The following is a 27,162-nucleotide window of genomic DNA, read 5'->3' as shown; positions in this document are numbered from 1 at the left end:
AAATAAATGTTCATGCTCTGTTACAGCGTGTATAACAATTTTAAATTCGATATGATATTCAAGCATCATCTTGACAGCATATCTTTGCGTCCTTTTGTGTTTATGTATTGTGTGTTTATCCCACATGCCGTCTCTGTGAGACAGACTGATGCGAGATTACCGCAGATCCTTTTAAATAATAACTTGACGTGGATAAAAACACACAAACAGAAGGTTGGGTGTGTGTCATGGTATTTCTAACAGACTGGGTACACTCGGCTTTATGTCACTTCAATATTGTCTGAATAAGCTCATATTATTCAATTCAATATCACAACAATAAAAGCTTGTCTGTCAAAAACCAACACTTGTCTGTGTGTCTGTGTGTGTGTGTGTGTGTGTGTGTGTGATTATCAGTATTCAGCTGAAACACAACAACACCTCTTAGTCTGGGTTTATTTATGAAAAAGAAGCATAATTACATTAGACCAGTGTGTGATTGTGTGTGTGTTTGTGTGATTGTGTGTGTGTGTCTGTGTGTAGTAAGTTGGATTAGCCAGATGGAGGGGCAGGAATCACCTGATAGGATTAAACCATCAACCATCTGGTGGCCATGCTGCTCACACTCACACATAATCATGGACACACACACACAGAGACAGACAGACACAAACTCTCTTATGTTACCGTGGTCTAGGTAAGACTGCGTTCCTTCCACGGGGTCGAGTCTGCGGGCCCGTCGGCCATGTTTGGAGTTATTGTGCACAAACATGTTGTCGGACACGGACAGGACATGTCCCTCCACGCTCACCGTGGTCGATACCACCACCTGGACAGAAGCAGGGGATGGGGATTGGTCAAAAAGGGGGATTGGTGGTTGGGGGAAAAGGAAAGTGAGGAGGTAGAAGTGGAAGAAGAAAGAGGTAAGAATGAAAGGGGGGGGGAGGAGAGCAAGAGAAAGAGCGAGAGAGAGCAAAGAGGTGGGGGGAAAATGAAAAGCAAAAATTAGTAATTACAAAGTTGGGATCATTGTAAGGAGGAGTTAAAAGCATGAAACTGTGAAAAGCTCTTTAAGTGTAACCCGTTATCACAGCTATTACCATCAGCCTCAACACACACAGTCCCTGCGACTGAACAGTGTGAGTGTGTGTGTGTGCGTGTGTGTGGGTGTGGTGTCTATCCTCCTCTGTTCAATAGTTCCTGATGGGTCCGGCCCTTAATTATCTCCCAGGGAAACAGAGCTGTCTTCTTTGGTTCCACTACAATAGAGCTGCACAATTAGAGGCACAGATACTGTCACACACTCGCTACTGTACGACTCTGTCTCGCTGTCCTGTCTCACACACACACACACACACACACACGTACACGAGTGCACACCAGCAGAAATACATATCGCACACATACTCTCACACACGCGTGCCCTGGTAATAAATCCATGAGTATCTCTTGGGCGTCCACCATCTCCACTCCAACTAAAGTGGTATCTTCCTGATTGTATTATGGCTGTGAAGACGAGGAAATAATAAAGACTGCACCCCACTAAATCTTAATCACAACCCCACGTCCTTTCTTTCTTTCTTTCTTTCTTCTCCAACTCCCTGCTTTTGTGTGTATATTTATGTTCTGACTAGTCAGGGTCAGGACCTCATGTTTCCTGTGAAGGCGCTGATAGCTTATTTACTTACACAGAAACACACACACACACACACACACATACACACACATTCCATTGTTTGTGTTACTGCAACCATAAAGCTATGTGTGTTGTTATGACTTACGGGGAAGAGAAAGAGGGATAAGCTTGACAAATGAAACAGAAGAATAGAATCACAAGGATTGCGGTTTCTACCTGGAACCTCCTCATGTCCCGTGGGTTCCCCGCGTTCTTTAAACAGTTCTGGTTGCACTTCAGGAAAAACTTGAGGAAGAATCTATGGAAACAGAGAGAGGAGGTAACATTTGAGGTTAACATTTTAACATCAGACCACCTCACTACTTTCCTTCAGGAAATGTGATTTCAAGCCCAGTCTCCAACATTCACTGCAGACAGATCCCCAAATACAGACACAGATATGAATATTTCATACTGTTCGAATTTTAAAATGAATTTCCCTCGTGGATAGGTGGCAGTTTTTTTTGGGGGACTGCTTTGAGAAGCCAAATGAACACAGACGAAGGTGAATAAAACAGGACAGTGTAGCAAAACCAGTGAATATGTTGTAATATTCAGACCTGAACACCAGAAAATGTACGGACACAGTTTTCAGTTCGTCTTTAACATGTGAAGGTTGGACTCTGCGTAGAGCAGCAGGATTCAGGACATGACGTATAATTTACGCTGTGGAAATCACGTGTTTTTGTTTACAGCACATCGACAGCGGCATCGTCCCTTATCACCAAAAGCTCTCGAATCTCATAGCCTCTCCAAGTTGACATCTTTGTCTGCGTCTTTTACGTATATGGCACATCTTTTCATCCCGAGATATTTGCAATTATTTTTTAAAGATATTTTAAGTTTCGTGTCAGTTACATATTAGAAACATCATCAAAGTGCTTGCTTGCTCGTTTTGAATTTTTTTGGGGTCTGGCAGGAAAGTTCCAGACAAAAGTCCCGAGCAACTGACCCTTTCGGGAAAATGTGAAGAGTTCAGTGCATGTCTGAAAGCCGCCTTTATAATTGTGAGGCGATTTAAGTTTGAGGAAAATCAGTAATATCCTTTTGTAAATCCCAACTTCAACTATGCTGCCTTTGTCTTTTCTGTTCAACATGAACTTTTTCCATGATATGATTGAGGAACAGTTTGAAAAACAACTTTCAGGATGTGGTGGTAGTGTTTTCTTTCTGCTAAACCCTGATGTCATTTCTTTCAATAAGGGGAACTATGTTGACATTGGTTGTTTTAAACGGGACCATATGTCATGAATCTTTACTACAGAACGAATCAAACACACAGATGGCCATCGCCAGCAAACAAACACATCCAGGTTGTGTTTTGGTGCGAGCCAGCTGGCCGGCCTGGCAGGACCAACATGGCAAAATCACACAAAAGAAACACAGACTCACACATGTTCATATGTTTGTTACATCTGTGTGTTACCGTTCAATAGAAGTCATAATGTAATACAAGCCCACTGCAAGATAATACTGTCTCTGCACTGCACAAAAAGTTTGACATGACATGTCTTTCTCCTGCTTGTAAATAAACAACCTAATTTTGTCTTTATGGAGCTGTATGAACTTTCTTTTCAATTCAATATGTCTGTCAGCAGGATTACTCAAAAGCTATTGGCCTGATTCCATGAACATTTTGTGGCGGGATGAGGCAAGATGCAAGGAAGATTGAATTTTTCCACTTTCTTTAACATGGCGAAATAGGGCGTGAGCATTATGGCAGAGGTATTCAGTCTCCAGTTACCTCTTTCACTTTATATCGTCTTTAATCGTCTTTTTATCTTCATCTTAATTTAACAAAATTGTGTAGTTAAATAATCTGAATTTTTCACAAGCCTGCATCACCTCTGTTCTCTTGTGGCTGAGCCTGGTGCTCCTCTGTTCATAAGATGACAGCTCTTGAACTGGACCACCAGAACAAATCAGAGGTGTGCGCTTACAGTATATATATGTGTGTGTATGTGTGAGCATGCACGGCGCATGTGAGTGTGTGTGTAAGTGTGTGATGGTGCAGCACAGTCCAGTGGCAGGTCTGAGTGTAAAACTCTGCGTTAACGAGCTCAGGCTTCGTTAGAACACCAGCACTGGGATTCTGCATGCCTAATTATCTTGACCCCCTCACCCCCGGGTGACAGCCTATCACAGCAGAGGACAGCAACGGTGACCCCTGCTGACCTCCCACTGTCTAGTCCTTCTCACAACACTAGCATAGCGTTAACACGACCACCTCGGCTGACCCTCCCCTGTATATCTCTGTGTAGAGGAGGTGGCTGGGAGGATCACACACTCCCCTGCTCATCTGCCTGAAATATGAAGAGACTAAAGCAGTGTTGGGGAAAAAAAATTCACATCCTCTTGGTATCTCAAATAAAAGTCCTGCATTTAAATCTATTTATGAAGTGTTTAGCAAAAATGTATATTAAAGTAAAAAGTGTAGAATTATTTCTGTAAAAGGTAAAATTACTTGTTATCAAGGGTGGGGAACCTCCAGGCCACAAAATAATTCATATCTACTCAATAATTTTAGTTTTCTTTAACAGAAAATAACTTAACATACAAAAGGACGGTCCATTTTGGCTGTATGATTGTTCTAGGTGTTTTTAGGGTGAAGGAAACGCACGTTATTAAAACTTAAGCATCATTGTAACCGTCAAATAAGAAAAGTAGACAAATAGACATTATTTTCCAAGAGAAATGTAAAAGAGAAGTCAGTGTACCTTGTTTGCATTTTTTACTCAGGCCTGCGATGAAACAACAGAACTAACATAAAACAAACTGTGTGTGGGATCACTGCTGAGTTTGATATGAAGGAGGGATTATTGTCTTTGCAAATCATGCACAGCTCGACCAAAAGGTGAGGATTTGTTTGGGCAAATAGCTGCAAGAAACGAATCAAACACACAGATGGCCATCGCCATGATCATCATCATCATCATCATCATCATCATCATCACTACCATCTGACATCAGACACCTTGCCAAGTGTCAGTGTTATATATGATATGTATCAATAATTCAGTGTGGCCTCCAAAGAATTCTATAAAAACTGAAATGACCCTTGACAGAAAAATCTTCCCTACCCCTGATTTACATGACAGTTACCGAAATAAAAAAAATAAATCTGCAGATGCCCTGACATGAAGTATTAGAATCTGTACAAGGAGAGAAATATTTGTAATAGTACATCCCTACAATCAACACGCACACCGAAATCAGCATTGTCCACATCAGCTATTGAGCTTCTTCTGCTCAGCCTTTACTGGAACCCTGTATCTTACTTGTATCTTTTTTGAATCACAGAAACCTGTAAACACAGTTTCCCCCTCATCCATCGGTGAACAAGAAAGTCTCATCTTTACTGCTGCATCACTGAGAACATTTAAACTTTAAATCATCACCCAAATCATCTGATGCATCCATTCATTTCCCCCTCTCAGTGTCTTCACACACCGAATCATTTCAGCCAATCATTGGCTTGTTTCGCTGGTGAGCTGATGATCTCGCTCATTATTTCTCATATTTCCGCGTCTACTGCTCGACTCCTACGTTTCCTCTCCCTGAATGCCAGCGGAACATATTCTTCATTTCCATGCAGTGCGTGTGCGTTCCTTCTTCCCCCGTCACTTGACCCCATCTGGCCTAATCAACTCTACTACAAAAAGCCTTGCAGCTAAATGCACACGAGGCACCTGGTGTGAATTGATTGGCCGGCCCAGTCGCTGGTCATTAAGAGGCCTCCAATTAAACCGGCCAATTATAAGAGCCTGAATGACTCTGGGGGAGGGGAGCACTCTCCCCTCTCCCCCTCCGTCTCCCTCCCTCTCTCCGAGGCGCGATCATGTTCAAGTGATATCAGCGCTGTTGACCTTTGCTATATTGCAAGTACTGCACTCAGAGAGCTGACCCAACACCAGCCCTGCATGCTGCAAACACACACACACACACACACACACTCACACACACACACACACACACACACACACACACACACACACACACACACACACACACACACTACGGCGTTCGGGTGAGTTGTTGCTGACAGGTGGGAAAATGTGCAGGGAGTCAGTTAGTGACAGACAAACGGAACAACAGATCTGTGCTTCTCTGTCTCCTCTCCGTCTCCCTGCTTTCTTTAGATGTCTTATTGCAACCGCCTGCCAAGTTACTTGGCAGAGCTTTCTGACAGAATCGTAGAAAGTTAAAATCGTATCAGAAAAAATAAAGATGGCAGGCGACAAAGGAGGAGGAAAGAAGCTTTTAGATAATTGCTTCTTATTATTGTTTCTTCTATCTTTTTGCACGAGTTTCATTTTTCAAAGATTGCTTTTTCTATATGTTGTTTCATTTATCACAGATACCGACAGGAGACATGAGAGAAAAAGGAAATGCAACAGTTCTGTTTGAGTTGAACCAGCAACACTTATACTTATAGTAACTTATATAAGGAAGGCAAAGGCCCGGTTTAAAAAGTTCCCAGTAACTTCAGACACAACATGTGTATTTAGATTTGACCACCGTCTTTCTACACCACAAACATGACATCACACCATCCTCCCTCAGCAGCCTCTTGCTGCAGGTAGTAAATGTGACGCTTCTTTCATTCATACCAAAGTAAGTTGCCTTTGAGCATAATCCAGCCAGCGATGACATCACCTACAAAATGTGCAGTGTTTGCTGTTGCAGTAAAGTTGTATAGAAACGTGATTTGTTGGCGTCGCCACACTACGATGCTGTGTGTTGTTTAGCCTCTAAACCAGAGTAATGCAGCAAACCACCCCTGCATGCTGTTTTTTTTTTAGCCTGTTAGCCATGGCGTAGTAGTGAACAGCACAGTGACATCCATTATTCAGAGGCTGAGATGGCAATTATGGCTCAGAGCACAACTGACATTAATATTTAATATATTGGGCTAACACAGACCTGGAGAGAGAGACAGGAAGTGACAGAGCGATGTGATGGAGGGGGCGTTGGGATGTGGAGAGAGAGAGAGTAACACTGCGGGGATGAGGAGGGGGACAGAGCGAGTGTATACGAAGAAGAAACAAATGGTGGAGAGCGAATGAAGACAAGAGGATTGTGGGAGTTTTGTCTCGAGCGCTCTCCTGTCATTTAAACAGTCACAATGCCAACAGGGCAAGGGTGACATCCGGGGGAATTCCAGCTTTGTGTGTGAGTGTGTGAATTAGCGTGGATGTCTAAGACTGAGTGCCTGTGTCCGTTTTATTCCCTAAAGAGCTGCTGTTTTACAGAGCCAAGAAAAACAATGCTGCCTTGGAAGCAAAAAAAGAAAAGAAAATATAACCCAACAAAAATCTCTCCAAAGCAAAGTTGTTGCTGACAGGTGGAGGAATCGCAGCGAGTCAGTTAGTGCAGACAGACGGAACAACAGATCAGTGCCTCTGTCTCCGTGCTTTCTTTAGATGTCTTATTTCACCTGCCTGCCAAGTGTGTTGGCAAAGCTTTCTGACAGAATGACGGTTTTTCACGATTTTTCCTCTGCGTGCATGCAAGTGAAACGACTTGCTTACGCCCGTGTGCCTGTCGTCACGGCCCCGCAACCGATCTGTTAGCGGTGGCGTGCTTCACAGAACCATTCAGCACTCTTTGCAAACAAGATGCTTGAATATAATTACTGTAAATACCATGGAATAGCACTATCTCACTATAGCACTATATATTAATACTGGAATAATCACAGTATTAGTGACCAGCTTCACGCTTTCCCCTCTCATCTGTCATTTCAAATAGCTAATCCAGCTGATATGTGCAGAGTGACTTTCCCTCTCAGTCTGTTGATCTGTCAGACATCAACTTCCTGTTTCCTGTTTACACTGAGTTCTTGTTATTGTTCAGTGTTATGACATCAGATAGCGTTGCCGGGCCCCACGCCTGTGATTGAAGCAGTCAAACAGCAGGAAAAACAAGGATGTGGAATAGTATTCGGCTCTTATCACAATAGTAATAATGTGATAATCTATTGCTTCCTGCCGGGGGGGGAAATGCTTGTTTTTACTCTGCCCTGTAGTGTCTTGTTCAAAAGCACTACAGCAGAGATAACGCTAGCGAGATTGCAAGTTCATTGGGATCATTAGATACAGACCAGAATCCTTCTGAGGAATAAACTGATAAACTGAGGAATTTTGTAGTTTGTATTCTGACAAGATTTAAAAACCAGAGAGATTTAAAAAACAGGAGGAAGCAGTGAGATGAGGAGGAATCTGAGGAGGAGGATGAATTCATTTTACTTGGAAAGACGACTGGAAATCCACTTTAGTCTTGGTTAAAAAATGTGTGACTTTTATCAAGTCTTACATAACCTGGAAACTATTCTGATACTGCCAAAGTAAAAAAATAAAAAGCTCTAATCTGTATGATGGCTCCAGACTGAAGGGAAACATAACTCGGTTGTGTTTGACAGTAAAGAAATGTGAAGGAATTGTCAAATGTCAAATATTTGGAAATTAAGCTTGTAAAATGATTTATTACTGACGGCAATTATTATCTGTCAGTTAACTAATGATTCAGCTTTAAAAGAGCCAGCCTCACAGCCATCATATGATCCAAGGACAACAAAACCTTACAATCAAGATATGTTACATTGCTGTTTTCCGACATGAACTCCAAAAAATTGGGTGGGGAAGTTTGTCTTTCACATATGAAGAACAGATCTGGAGATTGTCCACGTTCACAACAGGAAAATCTCCAGAACGTCCAGGGGATGGGGTGGCATCTGGGTACAGCGTGCAGGAGGCAGGACAGGAAGTATAAATTCTCCTGAGAAAATCACGAGTTGTTGTTTACAGCACATCGACTGGCATCGGCTCTTATCACCAAAAGCTCTCGATTCTCATTGTCTTCTTCTTCGTGTATGACAACTCTTTTTCATCCTGAGATATTTACGTAGTTTTTTCAATTTTTGCGTATGTATTTGAAACGTCATCGACACACATCCACTTGTTATGAATTTTCTGGACAGTTTCCTGTTGTATTATTCCATGGGCACAATTGGATGTTTTCCGGACATTTTACTGGGAGGGGCAGCAGGAAAAGTTCCATAAAATGTCCTTAGCGACTAACTCAGACATTTGCGTTCTCGCAAACGGCCGTTACAGAATTCAGTGCATGTCTGAGAGCAGCAAATCAAATAAATGAAAGAGGGTGTGAGAGTATATGGTGTAATTTGCAAAAGAAAAAATGTATAAAACAATGGACCTGGGAAGAAATCTACGTGCATACATAAAGTAACAGGATCATGTGAGCGGTGGAAGACGAGTGGCGAGAATAAGAAGCAGAGACACGGAGGAGAAAGTGCGAGTAACGGAGGGGGAGAGAGAGTGGTCGGGAGCCAAATGAAGTGCGAGCGAAAGAAAAAAGCCGGTGGAGGAGGAAGGGAAGAGACGGAGGGAGGGAGGAAATTCGTGGGAGAGAGAAAAAGAGTTATGCGAGGGAACAAGACTTAAGAGAACTGAGCAGAGCCGAGCGAAGCGGAGTTATTTTACATAATGGTGGTTGATATGCATAGAGGTAATTGATAGTTGAGCCGCAGCCCAAAACACACCCAGCTAGCTGTCAATCACAGCTCATGTCCCTGGAGATATGCTAATGATGATGATGATGGGGGGGCTTAGCTTCATATTGCTATCATTACTATTAATGCTGTCATTGTTGTCATCGCTGGATATTTAAATGACAGAGCAGGCCAGGGTGGTGATAGCCAGGATGTATGAAGTCTGTGTCTGCCAGGGCTAAGATGAAGTGAGTATTAATAACTTGTACAGCAGAGGTATGGACCCGTACAAGTGTCATTACATCATTGTTACATGTAACTGTGACAGGGATGTCATCAGTTTGTGACATGGCAGCACAATGTTGCTGAGAGTGACACATAATCATTAACCGTTGGCCATGAGCAGCAGCTGTTTCACCAAGAGATCTAGATCTGTGATTTAAACACACTGATGTAGTGAAAACTATTTTCTAGAGCAGAATCCATGCAATAGTAAACTGTCCTTAGCCAAAGACTTTATGTGCATTGCATATGTTTCACATATTGGTGAGTAAACATTGGACCTGCAACACAAACAAGCAACTTATGCAACCTGGAAAATCTGCAAACATCCCAAGCCACTAGATTGGGACTCAGTAGAGCGCTTAACACCGCCAAGCCCCAACAATCCTGCATATGATTGTCTAGTTCTTACAGTAGAAATATAAAAGAAAATATTCCTTTCATTAATTCCCAAGAAAGTGACAGATCTGGATCCACGCCCATATTCTCCATATGCATTTGGCTTTATTTCTAAAGCAATAAAGTATATGTAAAACCCAAGAATGCAGGATATGTTCCTGCATTGACAGTATCTCAGCTGCTCATTGGTGGTAGTTGCAGGTTTGTGGTTATAATTGTTACCATACAACAGCAGGGAAAATCTATTCCCCCATTGAGAAAGTTTGAAATCAAATAGATCCAGATTTTTATTTGGATCAGCACCAAATTGTACATCGATACCAAGCCATTAAATATGTCCGTTTCTTTTAAATCACACTTTGCACATAGTTCTCTGAGAAATAAATTAAAATGTATAAAAACAAATGCCTTATACTGCACTGTTAAAGAAAGTGAAAAAAATATCTGTAACAGGATATCTGCCCCAGATCCAAATTCACACCAGACTTTAATGGGTTCTCTCCTGACCCATACCACATCTATCCACCAAGTTTCATGGTAATCCATCTCGTAGGTTTTGTGTAATGCTGCTAACTAACAGACAAACAAACAAACAAACAAACAGACACGTATGAAAACCAAACTTTCTTGGCAGGACTTGACTTAAAGACGTAGGGCTGTACTTTCACATTCAATTGGTCGAGTGGTTGGTTCATATGCTGTCGTCTGACTGAATTCTCATTGGTCGGGCAATTGCTAGTTTTACATTCATAAGGAGCGAAGCACTAGATCAACAAACTTTGGGGATAAATCTATTATTTTAAGCCGTGACAGGTGGATCATCTGTGAAAATGGTAAACTTTGGACTCGATCAACATAACGGAGACTTATCTAACTTAACGTTGATATGGGCTTGAGTGTTGTGTACTAACTTCGCAGCAGCAGTTTGCGTACGACAGCTCAACTACCAACATGACGTATCATCTAAAAGACGTTTATTATTAGAGGAACTTTATTGATCCCAAACTGGGAGCATCCCGAAATGTTTACAATGAGAATGGAATTCGAACCAGCACACGTGCAGATCAATGGATTAGCAGTACATCGCCTTAACCACTCTGCCACCTCGTCAACACTGGGATACTGCCAACGCTTGAGGGGTCCCAACACCCGCACTGGCCCTCACTAACAACTTATCCTGGACTCTTTGACACCGTGAGGCCACTGTTCAGTTAGAGGCCATGATAAGATTCAACACAATGTGAGGTCTCAGTCACAGGAGGCAGAGAAACAGTGAGGAGGTGAGGCCAAAGATGAGGGGCTAGACAGACTTCAAGGGAGGGGTGGGGAGATTGCTGTGGTGTATATTTTAAAGGTTGAAGGCAAACTGTTGAATTATAGATGAGAGATTGATTTGGGAGGAGGAGAGGAGGAGGGAAAAAAAGGAGAGAAGAGGTGGAAGGAGGGACAGAGAGAGCGGGGAGAGAGGCAAGGCGGGGGAGTAAGTGAAGGGGGGGCAGCTAAAGGATTGCTAGCGCTGAGCCGTACACACACACACACACACACACACACACACACACACACACACACACACACACACATCAAATTGATCTGAAGCTCAGCCTTTCTATTCCTCTTACCTCTCAAAAACTTAAAGAGCCTCTGTTTTCCTTTTCCTATCACAGAGATTCAAAGCCCATATATCAGCATAAAAATTGTCAAAACGCCACTAAACCTCTAATGGTTTGACCACTGGACACCGCTGTTCACATCCTGTCTCCTCTACCAGTGGTTACTGATGGTTTCTTTTAACCTTGACCACAATCGTCTCCTAACATTAGCTGAGAAGCTGCACTTGCCTAAACCCAAACCTTCAGCTTAGAACTGGCAGATGGCGACACAATAACTGTGGTATGTACAAATGCATTTGTATCTATACTTGTGTGCATTGGCTGCGGCTCATGATGTAGAGCGGGTCGTCCTCTAACCAGAACGTTGGCAGTTTGATCCCCAGATCCTCCAGTCTGCAACCAAAGTGACCTTGGGCAAGATACTGAACCCTATTGCCCTGGTGCCATCATGATGTGGTGTTATTTGAATGTGTGTGTGTGTGTGTGTGTGTGTGTGTGTGTGTGTGTGTGTGTGAATGGGCGACTTGTACTGTTAAGCAATTTGAGTGCAAAACCAGAAAAGTGCGTTATAGATGCAGTTGATTCATCATATACAGAGAATGTTGTAGGTTAAAGATGTAGCATGTGTTTTATTGTGTGTGTGTGTCAGTTTGTTTAAGCGTCAGTGTGTGTGCATCACCAGGGGACTATGTGTGTCCTCCGTCCTGTTTTATTTAGACAACATCTAGGTTGGATGAAATATTTAAAAACCCCAGTGTGATCCGGACGCAGACTGTTCACTCAGACTGACCCATTTAACATTAACTGCCACCGAATGCAGCGGCGGCACAGTGGTAATGTCGTTAGCACAGCAAGAAGGTTCCCCCGTTTAAATCCCGGGCTGGATCTGGGTTTTCCTCTGTCTGCGAGGGTTTTCTGCATCTTCTCCCAACAGTCCAAAGAAATACCGATTTGGGTTGGATTGATTGAGACTATAAATTGACTGCATAGGTGTGAATGTAAGTGTGAATGGTTGTTTGTTGACCTGGCAGCCTCTCACCCAATGTCAGCCGGGACTCGCTCCCGACCCTCAAAGGATAAACAGTATAGATAATGAATGGATGCTACAGGTTGCTTCAGAACCTTCTCATCTTTTTTCCTCTGTTCTACCTTTTCTTTGAGTCTCTTCGGACAGAGGTGCTGATTTCTACACTCAATATATTCAATCAAGGCATGGTATAACTAACAGATTTCTTTTTTGTCTTCTGACTTAAAACGAACAACAGAAGCCGAAGCTGTATAGAGCAGAGTGGAGGACTTGCTCTTAAAGGTTTATTTTTGGAGGACGTCAACCTAAAGGTCAATTTGTGACCCAAGCAGAAAGATCGGAGGAAGTGAGAAAGCAACAAGGTGCGAGGAGTCAGGAGACGGGAAGGTGAAGGAGATGTACGGGGGGGAAGGTTGGAGGATTTAACTGGAGGTTTCTCAAACTAATTATACACTGTCGAGGATCCTCACCTGTGCATGCACGCACACACAAGTCCACACAAACACACACATAAACTGCCCGTGTGGCACGCATATGGCTCACCCGGCCCAAATAAGGAAATATGCATACATTACCATAACTAATGTAAGAACCACTCCATTTAATATGCTAATTCACTGAAATATTACTGAGCGCCGTCTGTTGTAAATGAATAAATTTGAATTGCAATTAGAATAATCCTTTATAATTAATGAAAACTGTCAATTTTGGTTCAGAAGTAATTTGATTAACGGGTTGATGGGGCACCAATTAAGTGGAGGAGGTGAGTGGAGGATGAAGAGAAGAGAAGAGAAGGGAAGAAGAGAAGAGGGATGACAGGCCCTTCAAATAATCCGTCCCTTTTCATGTGTAATGAGAGATTAAGCTAAAATGATGTATCGCTCTTTTAAAGACATTAATTGTAAAACAAAGCAGCACAGTTCCCTTACCTTTGTAGATAACACAGCAGCACCAGGAGAACAGGAGGAGGCATGAAAGAGAGGAGAGAGGGAGTAGGGATGATTAGACAGTGGACATAAACCAAATCCACAACATTTCCTCTGATAAATGTTCAAGGCAGAGTTCAAGCAACATACAGTGCTGCTGATACATCTCATTTTTGATGTTAAAAATACAATTGCTGTGTTTCAGAATGCAGTGTGTTTTTACAGTGAGGACAAAACACAATACGAGAGAAAGGAGAGCATTAAGGGAAGCGTGTCCCAAATCCAGAAATACAACACAACACAACACATACGAATGAGATGAGTGGTTGGACCGGAAGTGTCCCGGGACAGAATGTGGAGTGAATGGGCTTGATTTAACCTTTCTGCAACATTAGATACTTGTTCAAGTGAGAGAGGAACCATTTCGATTGTGTGGTTTGGAAATAATGTCTGTTTGGAAATAATGCTCTGGCTTTTATGGAGATGTGATGACCGCCACAGTCAACTGAGAGAGATCTCATCATATTCTAAGGCCATTTAGTGATTAATTGCTGGTCTCTCCGTTATGTGGTGCTATGAAATTGTATGTTATGATCCAGTTTGGGGGGAAAAAAATGCTCATGAATTTAAATTATAAAATTTGTCTGAATATATGATAAATATGTATTTTTTGGGTAAGTTGGTCAACAGCACTGTTGTTGTGGTACAGATATATCACCACACTTTAGCAAAAATATAATAACATTTTCTTTACTTTTAAAATCTAAAATACAGATTAGATAACAGGTATATATGTACACTCCCTATAAGTTAGACTCTCCCTCAGGAGCAGTTCTAGTAAACATTTTCTTGTTGTTCGTGATTTTGTGTTTCTGGATCCGGGGTGTGTTTTCCTGAACGTCTGTGCTCTCACTCTCTCTCTCTCTCTCGCTCTCTCTCTTGCTCTCTCTCTCTCTTGTATGTGATTTGTCCCTTGGAGCCACCGTAGGTCTTCGCTGAGCTATTCTGCAATAATGGTGTCGTTGGCTTTCTAATTCACAAGCACCTCCTACCACTAATTAACCACATCCATGTTGCTGTTATTAGCTAATTACAAGACTGGACACATGCCCAGATAATTAAAGCTATTAAGTTTGTGTGTGTGTGTGTGTTTGCTGTGTGTGTGTGTGTGTGTGTGTGTGTGTGTGTGTGTGTGTTTGCTGTGTGTGTGTGTGTGTGTGTGTGTGTGTGTGTGTGTGTGTGTGTGTGTGTGTGTGTGTGTTTGCTGTGTGTGTGTGTGTGTGTGTGTGTGTGTGTGTGTGTGTGTGTGTGTGTGTGTGTGTGTGTGTGTGTGTGTGTGTGTGTGTGTGTGTGTGTTTGTAGAGGAGGGTCTATACATAAAGGCATTCGAGGAGTTAATGTTTTAATGACAGAATATAACAGGGACCTGCATTGCAACAGACCACGTGGTGCGCCCCCCCCCCCCCCCCCCCCCACCCTCTCTCTTCCTCTACAAAAACACCACCGCTCCCTCTTTTCCCATATCAATACCCAAGGTCATTATGTGCAGCTGAATCATATGTTTCACTAAAGTTGCTGTGTGTTAATAATATTTCAACAGAGTTGCAGGAAAAAAGCTTCTAATTTAGCTCATTTAGTCAACACTGTCATCCATCATGGTGAAACCACAAAAGACCCCCCCGACTCTCTGCTGTTTTTTCTTTTCTCTCCTCACGTCACTTTCTCCTCATCTCATTTCCCCTCCTCTACGGTGCCGCCTCCCCTCCTCATTCATTCTCACTCGTTTGCTCTCCCTCCTCCCCTCATCCCATCCTCCGCTCCCCTCTGCCTATACTTCTCCTCTTTCTTCTCTTAATCATTCCCCTTAAAGACAGATTACATCCTTTCCTCTCCTCTCCTTTCCTTTGCCTTCCCTTCATTAGAGGAGCATGTTTTTCTTCATTTGTGCTCTCTAATCCTCTCTTTATACATCTGAATATTCATCGCCTTGTTTTGTTTTGAATATTCAATAACCAATTAATATGCTGTTTATGAATAATTAATGCTTATTATTCTCTCCCTTTTTAAATTTTTAATAATTAAAATCTATAAATCTGAAAACAAAGCAGCACATTTTTTTCGACAAACTTTCAATTTGAGTGTCACCTCCCGTGTGTGTGTGTGTGTGTGTGTGTGTGTGTGTGTGTGTGTGTGTGTGTGTGTGTGTGTGCACTGTGCTGACAGACTCAGGAACTCTCTCTTTCATCTGCCAACAGTCTATCCTCCTGCCACCCAACCAAGGTGTGTTTGTGTGTGTTTGTGTGTGTGTGTGTTTGTGTGAGTGTGTGTGTGCGTATGTTCACCCTCATGAATAAATGAACTTGTTAAAGAGAGATGAAGGGGAAGAAGGAGACAGGTTTTGCTGTCCTATTCAAAACTACCTGATCTGGCACAACGCTTAGCATGCAGGAACACACACACAGATACACACACACACGTGCTCACATACATAACATGCAAAATCTTGGGCTGCATCGCCAACAATATAGAACTAGACATTAAAATGAGTATCTAAAATAAAGCAAGTGAGAGCAAAGGGAGAAAATTAAGGAAAAGATGCAGGAGAATGTGGGAGACAGAGAGAAAGATGCTACCTGGTCCTTTAGTCTTATAAATACAGCTGCCATCACAACAGGCATCATTCCTTTTAATCAGTGTCGCTGCTGTGATCAAAGAAATACCACCTCCACAGAAAGAGACAGCGAGAGACAAAGTACAATGGAAGACTCCTCACTGTGTGTGTGTGTGTGTGTGTGTACGTGTGTACGTGTGTGTGAGAGAGAGAGTGACAGAAACGTTATCTAGTACCTGAACAACAGCAAAGCCATCATGTCTACATGCTGTCACATAAGTGAGGTCTTGCATTACAGTCAGACTTACACCTCCCTCCCTATGATTTCTCTTTCCCTCTCAAACACACACACATGCACACCCACGTACACACAACATACCGCGCTGACAACTGTCAAACACTCACCTCCCAACTGGGGTGTAGGTAATTAACCAGACAAAACAACTCACAACACCTCACAGATCAAGAGCGCCGAGGAAGAAGTACAAGGACGACAAAAACACAAGAAAGAAACGAGAAGAAACGAGACGCGCTGACTACAAAACAAAGCTTGCGCTCCTAAAGAAGGAGCTCCACTCAGAGAGACATGCAGACGACGAGATAATGATGAAAATAGACATAAATCTGCACTCCTCCAGTTATCTATCCCTCTCCTCTCCTCACTTTGTGTTATTTGGCATTATGTCTACTGGAATGGACACATTCGCACAGGATCACAACCGTTATCCGCTATTTATCCTTTAAAAGTGCTGCATCACCAATAAAAAAAACATCTCTACTCAAATTTCCAATGCTAATCTTATTACCTCACATTGTGTCCATGTTGTATATATGGATTTGTCATTCAGATAAGATTTGTTGTTAATCATTAGTTGAGCTTTACAACACACAGATGAGCCTGACGGAGCACAACCAGAGGTACAACAGTTTTTTCTTGTTGGGAGAAAGAACAATGAAGTGATGATTACAGAAGTGAGTGGGAAAAAGAACTGGAGAGTCTGATGTTTGCTCCCTCGTAGCCAACCGCTGCTCAACCTCTTGACAGACAGGAGTCATAATTACTGTGGCCGCATGAGGATGTACAATGTTATGTTGTCTTTTTTTTGGACAAGACTGTCCTGCCTTTTAAAAAATGCCATAGTTTGGTTGCGCAAGCAGCTTCTTACAGTGCATTGTTATGTTTCATCATGAAGCAACCGCTAGTGGTCGTCTGAGTCAACATCAGTTGTTTTAGCAAATGCCCCAAAATTACATGTTTATGAAAATGTGTCGAAGCCCTCTAGTGACCAGAGTGAATATGACAGGAGTAAAGGAGGAAGTGAGGTGACGTTGTTATGGAGTGACACAATCCATGTAGGGATTCGACTTTGAGACGGATGTAGTCACTGTTGTTACTTTTCCGTAACCTTAAGCAAATGTTTTGTTATTATAAACAAATTATTAATTTTAACCCAAACCTTTACCATAGCACTGTCACTTAATAGCAGCAGAAACATCCAGTTATTACATTTCAACAAATAGCGAAGCTCCATTCAGCCCCAGGCCTGTTCACTGCAGATATTTTGACTTGTTATAGTAAGTAAAGCAGAGGAGATAATAATAACAGTAATAATGGCTCTGTTATATTGAAGTGTCATAATAAGTCGTGACAGTGTGACAGTGAGCCAGCACGAAAACACCAGGATCCTGAAACTGAAGCAGCTAAATGGAATTCAACCATAATAAATACCACCATGACTTTCTTTCTTTCTTTCTTTCTTTCAATTAATAATTTAGAAATAATTGACCCAATTTAATTAGAGCCTTCGCTCAACTAACAGTCCTCCCCCCACCTTTGCTCTCCATCATAGACAGATGTTATCGTGATGACAAATATCACCGTGGATACTTGTGAGTGTGTGTTTGTGTTAAGACGCGTGCACGCTTCTGACTCGCTGAATAACACCCGTGCAACTTCCTGCTATACCAAGTCTCAGAGTGTAAAGGAATGACAGAGCGTTAACCACTAATTAGCTCCCACTCAGAAAAGCTAAGACAGTACCGGCAGCGTGTGTACAGTTTTTTTTTATTTATTATTTTTAAATCGTACTCTGTTTAATCTCCCTGTTGTTTCATATTTGTTCCAGTCATTATGTGATCAAAGCCATTAACATGTTTATGGTGTGGCTCTTTCATGTTGCAATAAAACACACTGAAGCAACTCACAGACAGTCATAAGGCCATAAAATATGAATGTAGAAGCCCGAAAGACGGGGAGGAAGTGTATGTGTGTGTGTACATATATATGTGCGTGTGTGTGTGTGTGTGTGTGTGTGTGTGTGTGTGTGTGTGTGTGTGTGTGTGTGTGTGTGTGTGTGTGTGTGTGCGTTTTAGGACGAGGTTGGAAATGGGTGCTGGGGTATGGGGGGTGTATGTGAATGAGAATGGGAATAAAATATGTTTCAACCTGATGAAACTCTAAGGAATGATATAGGAATGTGGAGGACAGGGGGCATTTGCGTAGTTAAGGTTTTTTTGCACAAACACACACACACATATATGTGTACACAACAGACATACACATATGGAAATACATATACCAAGGCAGTAGCTGTTAAATAATTCAGCATACACAAACACACACTGGAGGCAAGGTGAGGGTAAAAGCACAGCTAAGCTAACAGGCATGGCGAGTGGCCCGCAGTGTCAACAACCAATCAGGATGGAGCGCAGTGGCCAGAAAGAGAGATGTGACCCCTGGTGACCCCAAACTCTAATGATTTATAAACATGACATAGTTTTGTGTGTGTGTGTGTGTGTGTGTGTGTGTGTGTGTGTGTGTGTGTGTGTGTGTGTGTGTGTGTGTGTGTGTGTGTGTGTGCATGAACCCTGAAGCTATTTAAATGTGGAGATGAATTCTTATTTATTCACACAGAATAAGAGTGAATGTGAAGACCCCAAGGGTAAGGTTCAAAACAATACAGAGCGAGAAAGAGAGAGAGAGAGAGAGACGAATCTAGATACAAGAAAGAAAGTGAAAAACAACGATTAGAAAAAGAGAGCGAGAGAGAGGGAGAGGGAAAATGAGAAAAGACGGAGAAAGAGAGGGAAAAGTGATGGAAGTTTAAAGAGGTAAAGCTGCACTCAGATCACGTAGGGAGAGAAGGTTAGAGGGGCGTAAAAGACCCTCTTCTGCGATCCTAAGGGACACACACACATGCACACACACACACACACACACACATCACACATCTATTTCTTCCCCCTGCCCCCAGCTCTGAATGTGTGTGTGTGTGTCCTCATGCAATATTAAATAGGCAGTATGTGCGGGTATAAAGAGTGGTGGGGCCGGGATGCAGTGAATTATATATCACTATTGATTTGCGCACACACACAAACCCATGTGCACAAAAACACACACGCACACACACTTTATTAGATTAAACCTCACAGCTAAGACACAGACAATGGCAGAGTCTAATAGCAAGTAGGGAGAAAGAACTGCTCCAGAAAGACACTGGTATACACACACACACATACACACACACACACCAACAACAACAACAACACGTTCTGTACAGTACACAAGGCCCAGATGCAGGTGTGGTTCAGCCAGATGTGTGTGAACTCTGCTGGATCAGCTGTTTTTGGCAGGATACTGGACCATGATGTTGATGCTCAGCTTTGATCTGAAGCTTGATGAATCAGTCTTTTAATATTGACACTTCATTGAACATCTGCACACAAAGTTCTGCTCTTGATGAGTTGACAGATAATTACCACCCTACTCTGCAACTATAAGCTTTTTGCAATTTGTTCAGCTATTTGTTGTGATTTAACTGCCGGCATATTTGGACTGCAACCTCATTTCAAACCACAGGATTTTGTTTTCTACAAAAAGCTCTGATAAACTCAATGTGTTTTGCATGCCGTGCACCAAACAGTAGACAACGTAACAGTACTGTGTAAGGGTGTGTGTGTGTGTGTGTGTCTCCCAGTTTGTTTGGATTTAGGATTCAACCTATAAAGTGTGCAAATAGACAAATAAGATGAAACAACAGCAACAAAAGGTAAAGGAACTGTAAATATTTTAAATTAAAGAAAGGAGTAGGTGCAGAAGTCCAAACATTGGTTGCCTTTCTAAGCCTTGTCGTTGTGTAATTTAATAATTTTCTTCTAAGGTGGATGATGGAGGTGTGGTTGGACTCCATCCGTCCTCCATAGCTCCCTAATCACACTGCACCTCCACTTCTTCTAAACGATTTGATCGAATTCCCTGCACAGTCGGCCACATGAGCCGTAACTGGATGCACCCATGGATGGAGTCATGTAACTGGGATACAGTCAGTCATACATCATGCTCCTCCCTCCACGTTCCCTCTCCCATGCACTTTCCTCGAACCCCACACGCCTCCCTTCTCCGCTTCCACTATCTAGCAGTTTAATGCATCTATAGTCATGCTAATGGTCCTCAGAATTAAAGAAAATCTTCTTTGTCCTGCTCTGCCACTCAGCACTGATAGAGGAGTGGTATCTTTCTCTCTTCCACCTTCTCTACCTTCGCACTGACTGAATGTGATTTTGACAGAGCCCTGTCTTTCAGTCGCTCCCTCTCTCCGGGCTTATTATGTGTGTCAGATTAGGGGAGGTGAGGAGTCGAGAGTGCTGACAGGGCATGAGGAGAGGAGAGGAGAGGAGAGGAGAGGAGAGGAGAGGAGAGGAGAAGAAGAGAAATAAAGAAGAGAATGCCTTTTTACATCATGAGCATGTTCCAACCTTTCCATTCATGCTGGCTGACCTTTCCATCAGCAGGTAATAGAGAGGAGAATGTCCTTTACTATAAAGGCTGGATGTTAAGTCATGCTCCGCTCTGCCCCAAGGAGAGAGAGGAGCACCTGGTGTCACCCCAACACAGTGAGGGGTGAGAGGGGAGGAGGCTGGGGAGGTGAATGGAAGTGTGGGGTGAGGGGCATATGGTGGATGGATATTACAAAGAGGGGGGGGGGTGGTCGTAGTAGTGGAAATGCATGTATGTGTGTGTGTGTGTGAGTGTGAGTGTGAGTGTGAGTGAGTGTGTGTGTGTGTGTGTGTGCGCGCGAGGGGGTGCGATGGTGAATAATATTGGTCTGCCAGTGTGGGTCATTGTAGAGAAAACATAAAACATAATCATCCATTAAAATGCAGCTTCACACCCTCCATCACATCTACAATGGAGCTGCTGCCATAAATGCTGCGTGTGTGTGTGTTGGTATATACATACATTCATACATGCATCAGTCAGCTATGATAGATCTGAGTCTACAGAGAAGCTCAAGATGGGAAAATCTGAAGGTTTGGTGCTGGGTATATAAATATATACTGTATGTATATGTTAGGGAAGCCAGCTCACTTAAAGGAATACTTTCTTAAGCTATGACTTTCTTCATTTCTTTTTATGTTATTTTATTAACAGCAATTCTTATTTTCAATCTTATGCAATACTATTTACATCTTAATTTTATGTTATTTCATTATCTTTATAAAGTATTTTATTTTCCTTCTTATATTACATAAATCATGGCATTTTATCCATATTTTTATAATTTCTTATGCGCTGGTTGCATAATATGTCTCTATTGTAAATCACTGAGCTACATGTTTGTTTGAAGTTCTATACTATGTACAAATACCAATAAAGTTTTTAATGTTATTGTTTAAACTATGAATAATCAGCATGGAAACAAGGGACCCATTTTCATTGTCATTGCTACATTGAGAGTTTACATTTTTAAAACAAATGTCTTTGCATGGCCTCTAATTATAAATGTGTGTGTGTGTGTGTGTGTGTGTGTGTGTGTGTGTGTGTGTGTGTGTGTGTGTGTGCGTGCGTGAAATGTAGCTATGCTGCTTTCTGTGATGACACGAGAGTTACAAGAGTTATATTCATCTGCAAACTGAGAATCTAAATCTTAAATGGCAATAACAGACACACACACATCTGTCACACACTCACACACATCTATTGCTGTGACACCATTGTGTTACCACTGTAAATCTCCAGTCGCTGAGGGTGAGCGGGCTTCAGACGGCTCTGTGTATAACTAGCTCCAGCCCAGCAGATCAGAATGGCTGGCAGCGAGCTTACATGTTTGTCATCTAAAAACTATTCACCCTCCACTTAGCCAGGAACACAACACAAACAATAGACAGCCAGTTAACAATGTACCATTATCCAGAGCATGATGGGAGGAGGGGTGTGTGTCTGTGTGTGTGTGCGTGCGTGTGTGTGCGTGTGTGTGTGTGTGTGTGTGTGTGTGTGTGTGTGTGTGTGTGTGTGTGTGTGTGTGTGTGTGTGTGTGTGTGTGTGTGTGTGTGTGTGTTTGGAGAGGGAGTAGAAAGAAGAAGAAGAGAGCAGGAGAAAGACAGAGCGAGCAGCGAAGGAGAGAGAATAAAGGCAGAGAGATGAGAGAGAGGATTGCAGAGAGACCAAACTGTTATTTAAACCAGGCGGCCACGAAAACATCACAATAAATAACTTGGCTGTTTAGTCTCCACCTCAGACACTGGGGGAGCGTCAGAGCGCAACACGCGGCGGAGAGGGAGGGAGGGCGGTGAGAGAGGGGGGGGAGGAATTAAAGGACTTGGGGAGGGATGGAGTGGTGTGAGGAGGGATGAAAAAAAAAAAGATAAAACACATTACAAGATCAGTCTGTGTTGTCAGACTCAAAGGAGTATCCAGGATCGTCTCTCCTCTTGACTAATGAAAGAAACAGCTTCACTGTCAAGTAGCGGGACGCAGGCCTGCTTGCAGCCACACACGACTGCACACATGCTTACACTCTTAACCTTTAGAAAACAACAACGTACACATTTTCCTCACATTGCCACGACAGAGACGACTTTACTCATGTTGTTTAGCCTCACACTCAAACTCACACCTTCCTTTACCTGCCACCCATGCACACACAAACCCCCACCAGCAGAAAAAAGCCCTTTCCTCATCCTCAGCAGAAAGAATGGCACAGCGAGGGAACCTTTGACTGCTCAGAGAGCCGGCTCGCAAGCCAAGGCCGTTGATGAGAGGAAAATAGTGCTAATGCAGCAAGGAAGCTGTTCTTTCCCAATTAAGCCAATAAAACACATGCTCCCCTCCTTCCTGTAACTGCCTAATAAGCCATAAACACAGCTGAACATTTATAATTCTGGCTAGTCCATAAAAAAAGCACTTCCCATGTGTGCAGGGGTGAGGGGTGAGGTATGTGTGAAGAGGCTGAAAGTGCTGGCGAGCGCAGCGGCCGCCCCAGCGAGCCACGCAAGAGAAATCGCTTTTTCTACTAAAAGAAATATTTAGTACCTCGCTGAATTAATGTGAGGGAGGGAGAGGGAGGTGGCAGGGTGAGGAGAGATAGAGGAGGAGGAGGAGGAGGAGGAGGAGGAGGAGAAGGAGGGTTCGAAGCTGTCTTGCTAGACCAAAGAAATTGCCTCTGTCTCTCCTCCTCCTCCTTCTACATATCCCTGTGTTCAGGAGAATCTGAGGATGCTGAATTCCCTGAGGAGATGAGTTGAACACCTTTACACACACACACACACACACACACACACACACACACACACACACACACACACACACACACACACACACACACACACACACACACACACACACACACACACACACACACACACACACACACACACACACACACACACACACACACACACACCTACGACCGCCCATACAGGCAAACACACATGCATGATACATTTATATGTATCTGTTCACATGCACACTGACACATTTCTGGAGTAAAAACAGTATGGACATAATTTGAGGAGCGGTGATGTGGAAAGGAGGAGAAGAGGCTAAAATGGGGGGGTTGAGGGTAGAGGACAAGAGCAGGAGACACGAATGGGAGGTGAGAAAGGAGGAGAGGGGAAGGGGGAGTTAACTCTTGAGGCAAGAGATTAAGAATGGTTGAAGATAAGGAGGCGATAAAGGGATGTGAGGAGAAAGTATGAAGCCCCGGGTGGAGGAGTTTGGGGGGAGCCTGGATCATAGGGGAGAAGTAAAAGGACCAAAGGGGAGGAGGAGTGACTCAGTGAAGTTCAGAGGGATTCGCCTGGATCACGTTTGCGGCCTCACTCCTAACTGGGGCAGGTTCGGCCTTTCTCCTCCTGGGTGAGAGGAGTCGTAAACACAGCGTGGGGGCGCCGTAAAACTGTTTCTAAAAACACATTTACAGTTTACTGACTAAATGCAGGAGTTTTGGCCTGAAGGGAGAAAGAAACTTGGAGAGAAAAGATGCGATGGAGGAGAACAAGTTGGCAGATTCTACACATTTAATATCTGCCTCAGTAAAATGAGTAAACTGCTGAGATAAACTTTTAATACAACGCATGAGCTGTTGAAATATGATGCATTATACATATACTTATATTTATATTAGAGCCCGACCAATTGGTCGAAAAAAATCATCTCATATGAGCCTTTCACAGACACATCAGTATCTGTGTTTATGTTACTGATATGAAAAATACATATTTTACAGAATAAATAATGCAGAAAAGATGTGCACGTATGCATTAATGCTTACTTTCTTATTTCAAATTCTATGTATTTTTAGTTTTTTTGCTTTTACTTTTCAGTTATAACTATTTTAAATAAAGTTTATGGTTAAACTGTAAAAAAAAATCTAACTTCAATGACATTTATTTGTCAAGGGTTTGATAACTAAAATCTGAGGAATCATTGCAACGTTTACAAATATATATATGCATATAGTGGCTGCCATTTCGGTAGGGTTAGGGTTAGGGTTATAGGCATCGACCCCCAAAAATCCATATCGGTCAGGCTCTAATTTATATTCACTAAATCTATTCAGGGTGTTTTAGATTCCTCATGCTTCTAAACTGTGTTGCATTTGTTTTGACAATGATTTACTTAAATTCATTGTTTAATTTCACTTCTTAAATACATGTTTTGATCATTTATTTTTTAAGATGCATAGGCATCTTTCAATCTTTCTATTTTGAAAGCTCAGACACCAGAGTGTTTTCATTAAAATTCATGATGCATCTGTGTTGTTTTTTTTAACTTAGAGGTTAGAAGTTTCTGACTTCCACACAATATGTCTGACGTCTTTGAAAAAAAAAAACTGAAGGGATGATTAGTGACTGGCTGCAGTTTTTGAGCAGGACAGTCTGGAGCTTTCTCTGTCATTTATACCCTGTAATCATATTATAACAACCTCATAATAACCTCTACTGTTCCTATTCTTCATTACCCTCATAACCTAACAATGCCACAAGTGCGCTGCCACTCCATCTTACATCCTAAATGTGAGTTTGTGTATGGCTATATTTCCTTATAGGATATTTGACTGTACACTCTGTTTTTCTGTGTTGGGGTCCGTCACTGTTTGCTGCTGCAGCGACGGAGTTTCTCTGTGGGCATCATTAAAAATTCATTTGATCTGAGAAAAGAGGCTACAACCTTCGCTGTGCAGCATCCACAGCTTTTCACTTTAAGTGCATAAGGAATCTGCCTGTCTGCAGAGTGTGGGCAAAGTGTTCATGTAAGATACACAAGTAAACACAAGTCTATACTGTATTCACAAGGGTGGAATGTGGTGGAATGCAGAGCTGTGTGTGTGTGTGTGTGTGTGTGTGTGTGTGTGTGTGTGTGTGTGTGTGTGTGTGTGTCTTTCCTGCTATTGTCAGACAGAGATTGATACCGCCTCTTTTTACTGACAGATGATTGTCGAAGCTTCCTGAACTAATTATAAAAAGCAACAACAGTAACTCACACACCCTGTCGGCCCGCCCGCCAAGCTCGCACTGGACACAACTCGCAACCTATGAATGCTCACGTCAAATAGATAAAATAGAAAACTGATTTATATCGTCTATTAAACAGAGGAAGCGGAGATTAGACAGAGCGGAGAGGGAAGAGGCCAAAAGTCCAGACGGTGAATATCAGTCTGAACTCGCCTCCTCCTATTGTCTGAGCGTCGTGGAAGTCAGATCGTGTCATGTTGGATTTACACATAGAGTATACACAGACATAAAAGGTGCACGTGTTCTATATAAATCATCTCTGTAAAAAATAAACCCATAGTCCATTCAGACTCAGCAGTTGTGTGTGTGTGTGTATGTATGTGTGTGTGCGCCTGATGAAAGAGTGTTTATGGACCGGCCGTGTCTAGCACAGGAAGTGGCAGCAATCCACTTCCTGTTCGGATGGAAATCTCATCTGTGGGGCGAGAGCTGCCCAGGGTGTTACCCGTGACAAACACACGCAAAATGCTCACAAGCTGGAGCACAAATATATGGAAGAACACACACACACACACACACACACACACACGCACACACACACACACACACACACACACACACACACACACACACACACACACACACACACACACACACACACACACACACACACACACACACACACACACACACACAAACTGCAGACCACCACCCAGTCTATTTCAGTTTGTCATGTATTGTCACCTGAGCCTACAGTAAATACAAACTCTTTGTTCCCATTCCAGCTCTACTTAGGGGGCTTTTCTTCGGTGTGTGTGTGTGTGTGTGTGTGTGTGTGTGTGTGTGTGTGTGTGTGTGTGTGTGTGTGTGTGTGTGTCTGAGTGAGCCCTCTTTCCAAACACCAGTAACAACAGTCCTATTAATAAATGTTATTCTAACTCTGTGGTATCAAGTGAAGGCCCCCTGAGTTTAAGGATGCCAAAGTAAAGACCACAACACTACTCTCTTCTCTCTGCCTGTTTCAGGATTAATACGAATTTCTGTCTCGTCCAAATCTACAATTCCATTTAGCATCGAATCCTTGGTCACATTTTATCCATAAACTTCACTGTTGAGATTAGAGGAGACATCATGTCAGACAGTCGGACTGGCAGTGAACCAAATACCTCTCTATTTATCCAAAGTATCAAAATCACTTATGTACAAGTGAACATGGCATGGAACACGCTTGCTTTGTAAAACTGTGCCCAGGCACAATCAGAAGTATAATAGGTCAAAAAATAAAACCGCACAGTTATTCTGTAAAATCAGGTTTTTTTTCATGAATTATTATTTGACAAATCAAGGAAAATGTTGAGGAAAGTTAAAGAAAGAAAGAAAAATAAATCCTTATGTGAATCTGCACCAG

General features: G+C 42.5%; 1 protein-coding gene across 5 annotated transcripts in view; it reads right to left on the bottom strand.

The window, feature by feature from the left end:
- LOC117774860 (transcription factor COE1-A-like) overlaps positions 1-27,162 on the bottom strand; it is an 85,784-nt gene that overhangs the window by 26,210 nt on the left and 32,412 nt on the right. For all 5 annotated transcript variants that reach the window (XM_034607521.1, XM_034607520.1, XM_034607524.1 and 2 more), the window contains exons 7-8: positions 1,832-1,913; positions 667-808 (exon numbers count right to left, since the gene is read on the bottom strand). In XM_034607521.1, the coding sequence (XP_034463412.1) occupies positions 667-808; positions 1,832-1,913 (224 nt within the window). The remainder of the gene's footprint in view (positions 1-666; positions 809-1,831; positions 1,914-27,162) is intronic.

This window comes from Hippoglossus hippoglossus, chromosome 14 (assembly GCF_009819705.1).
Source record: "Hippoglossus hippoglossus isolate fHipHip1 chromosome 14, fHipHip1.pri, whole genome shotgun sequence".
Lineage (NCBI taxonomy): Eukaryota > Metazoa > Chordata > Actinopteri > Pleuronectiformes > Pleuronectidae > Hippoglossus > Hippoglossus hippoglossus.
The sequence above is the reverse complement of the archived record's forward strand: the minus strand, read 5'-3'. Positions and strand labels throughout refer to the sequence as shown.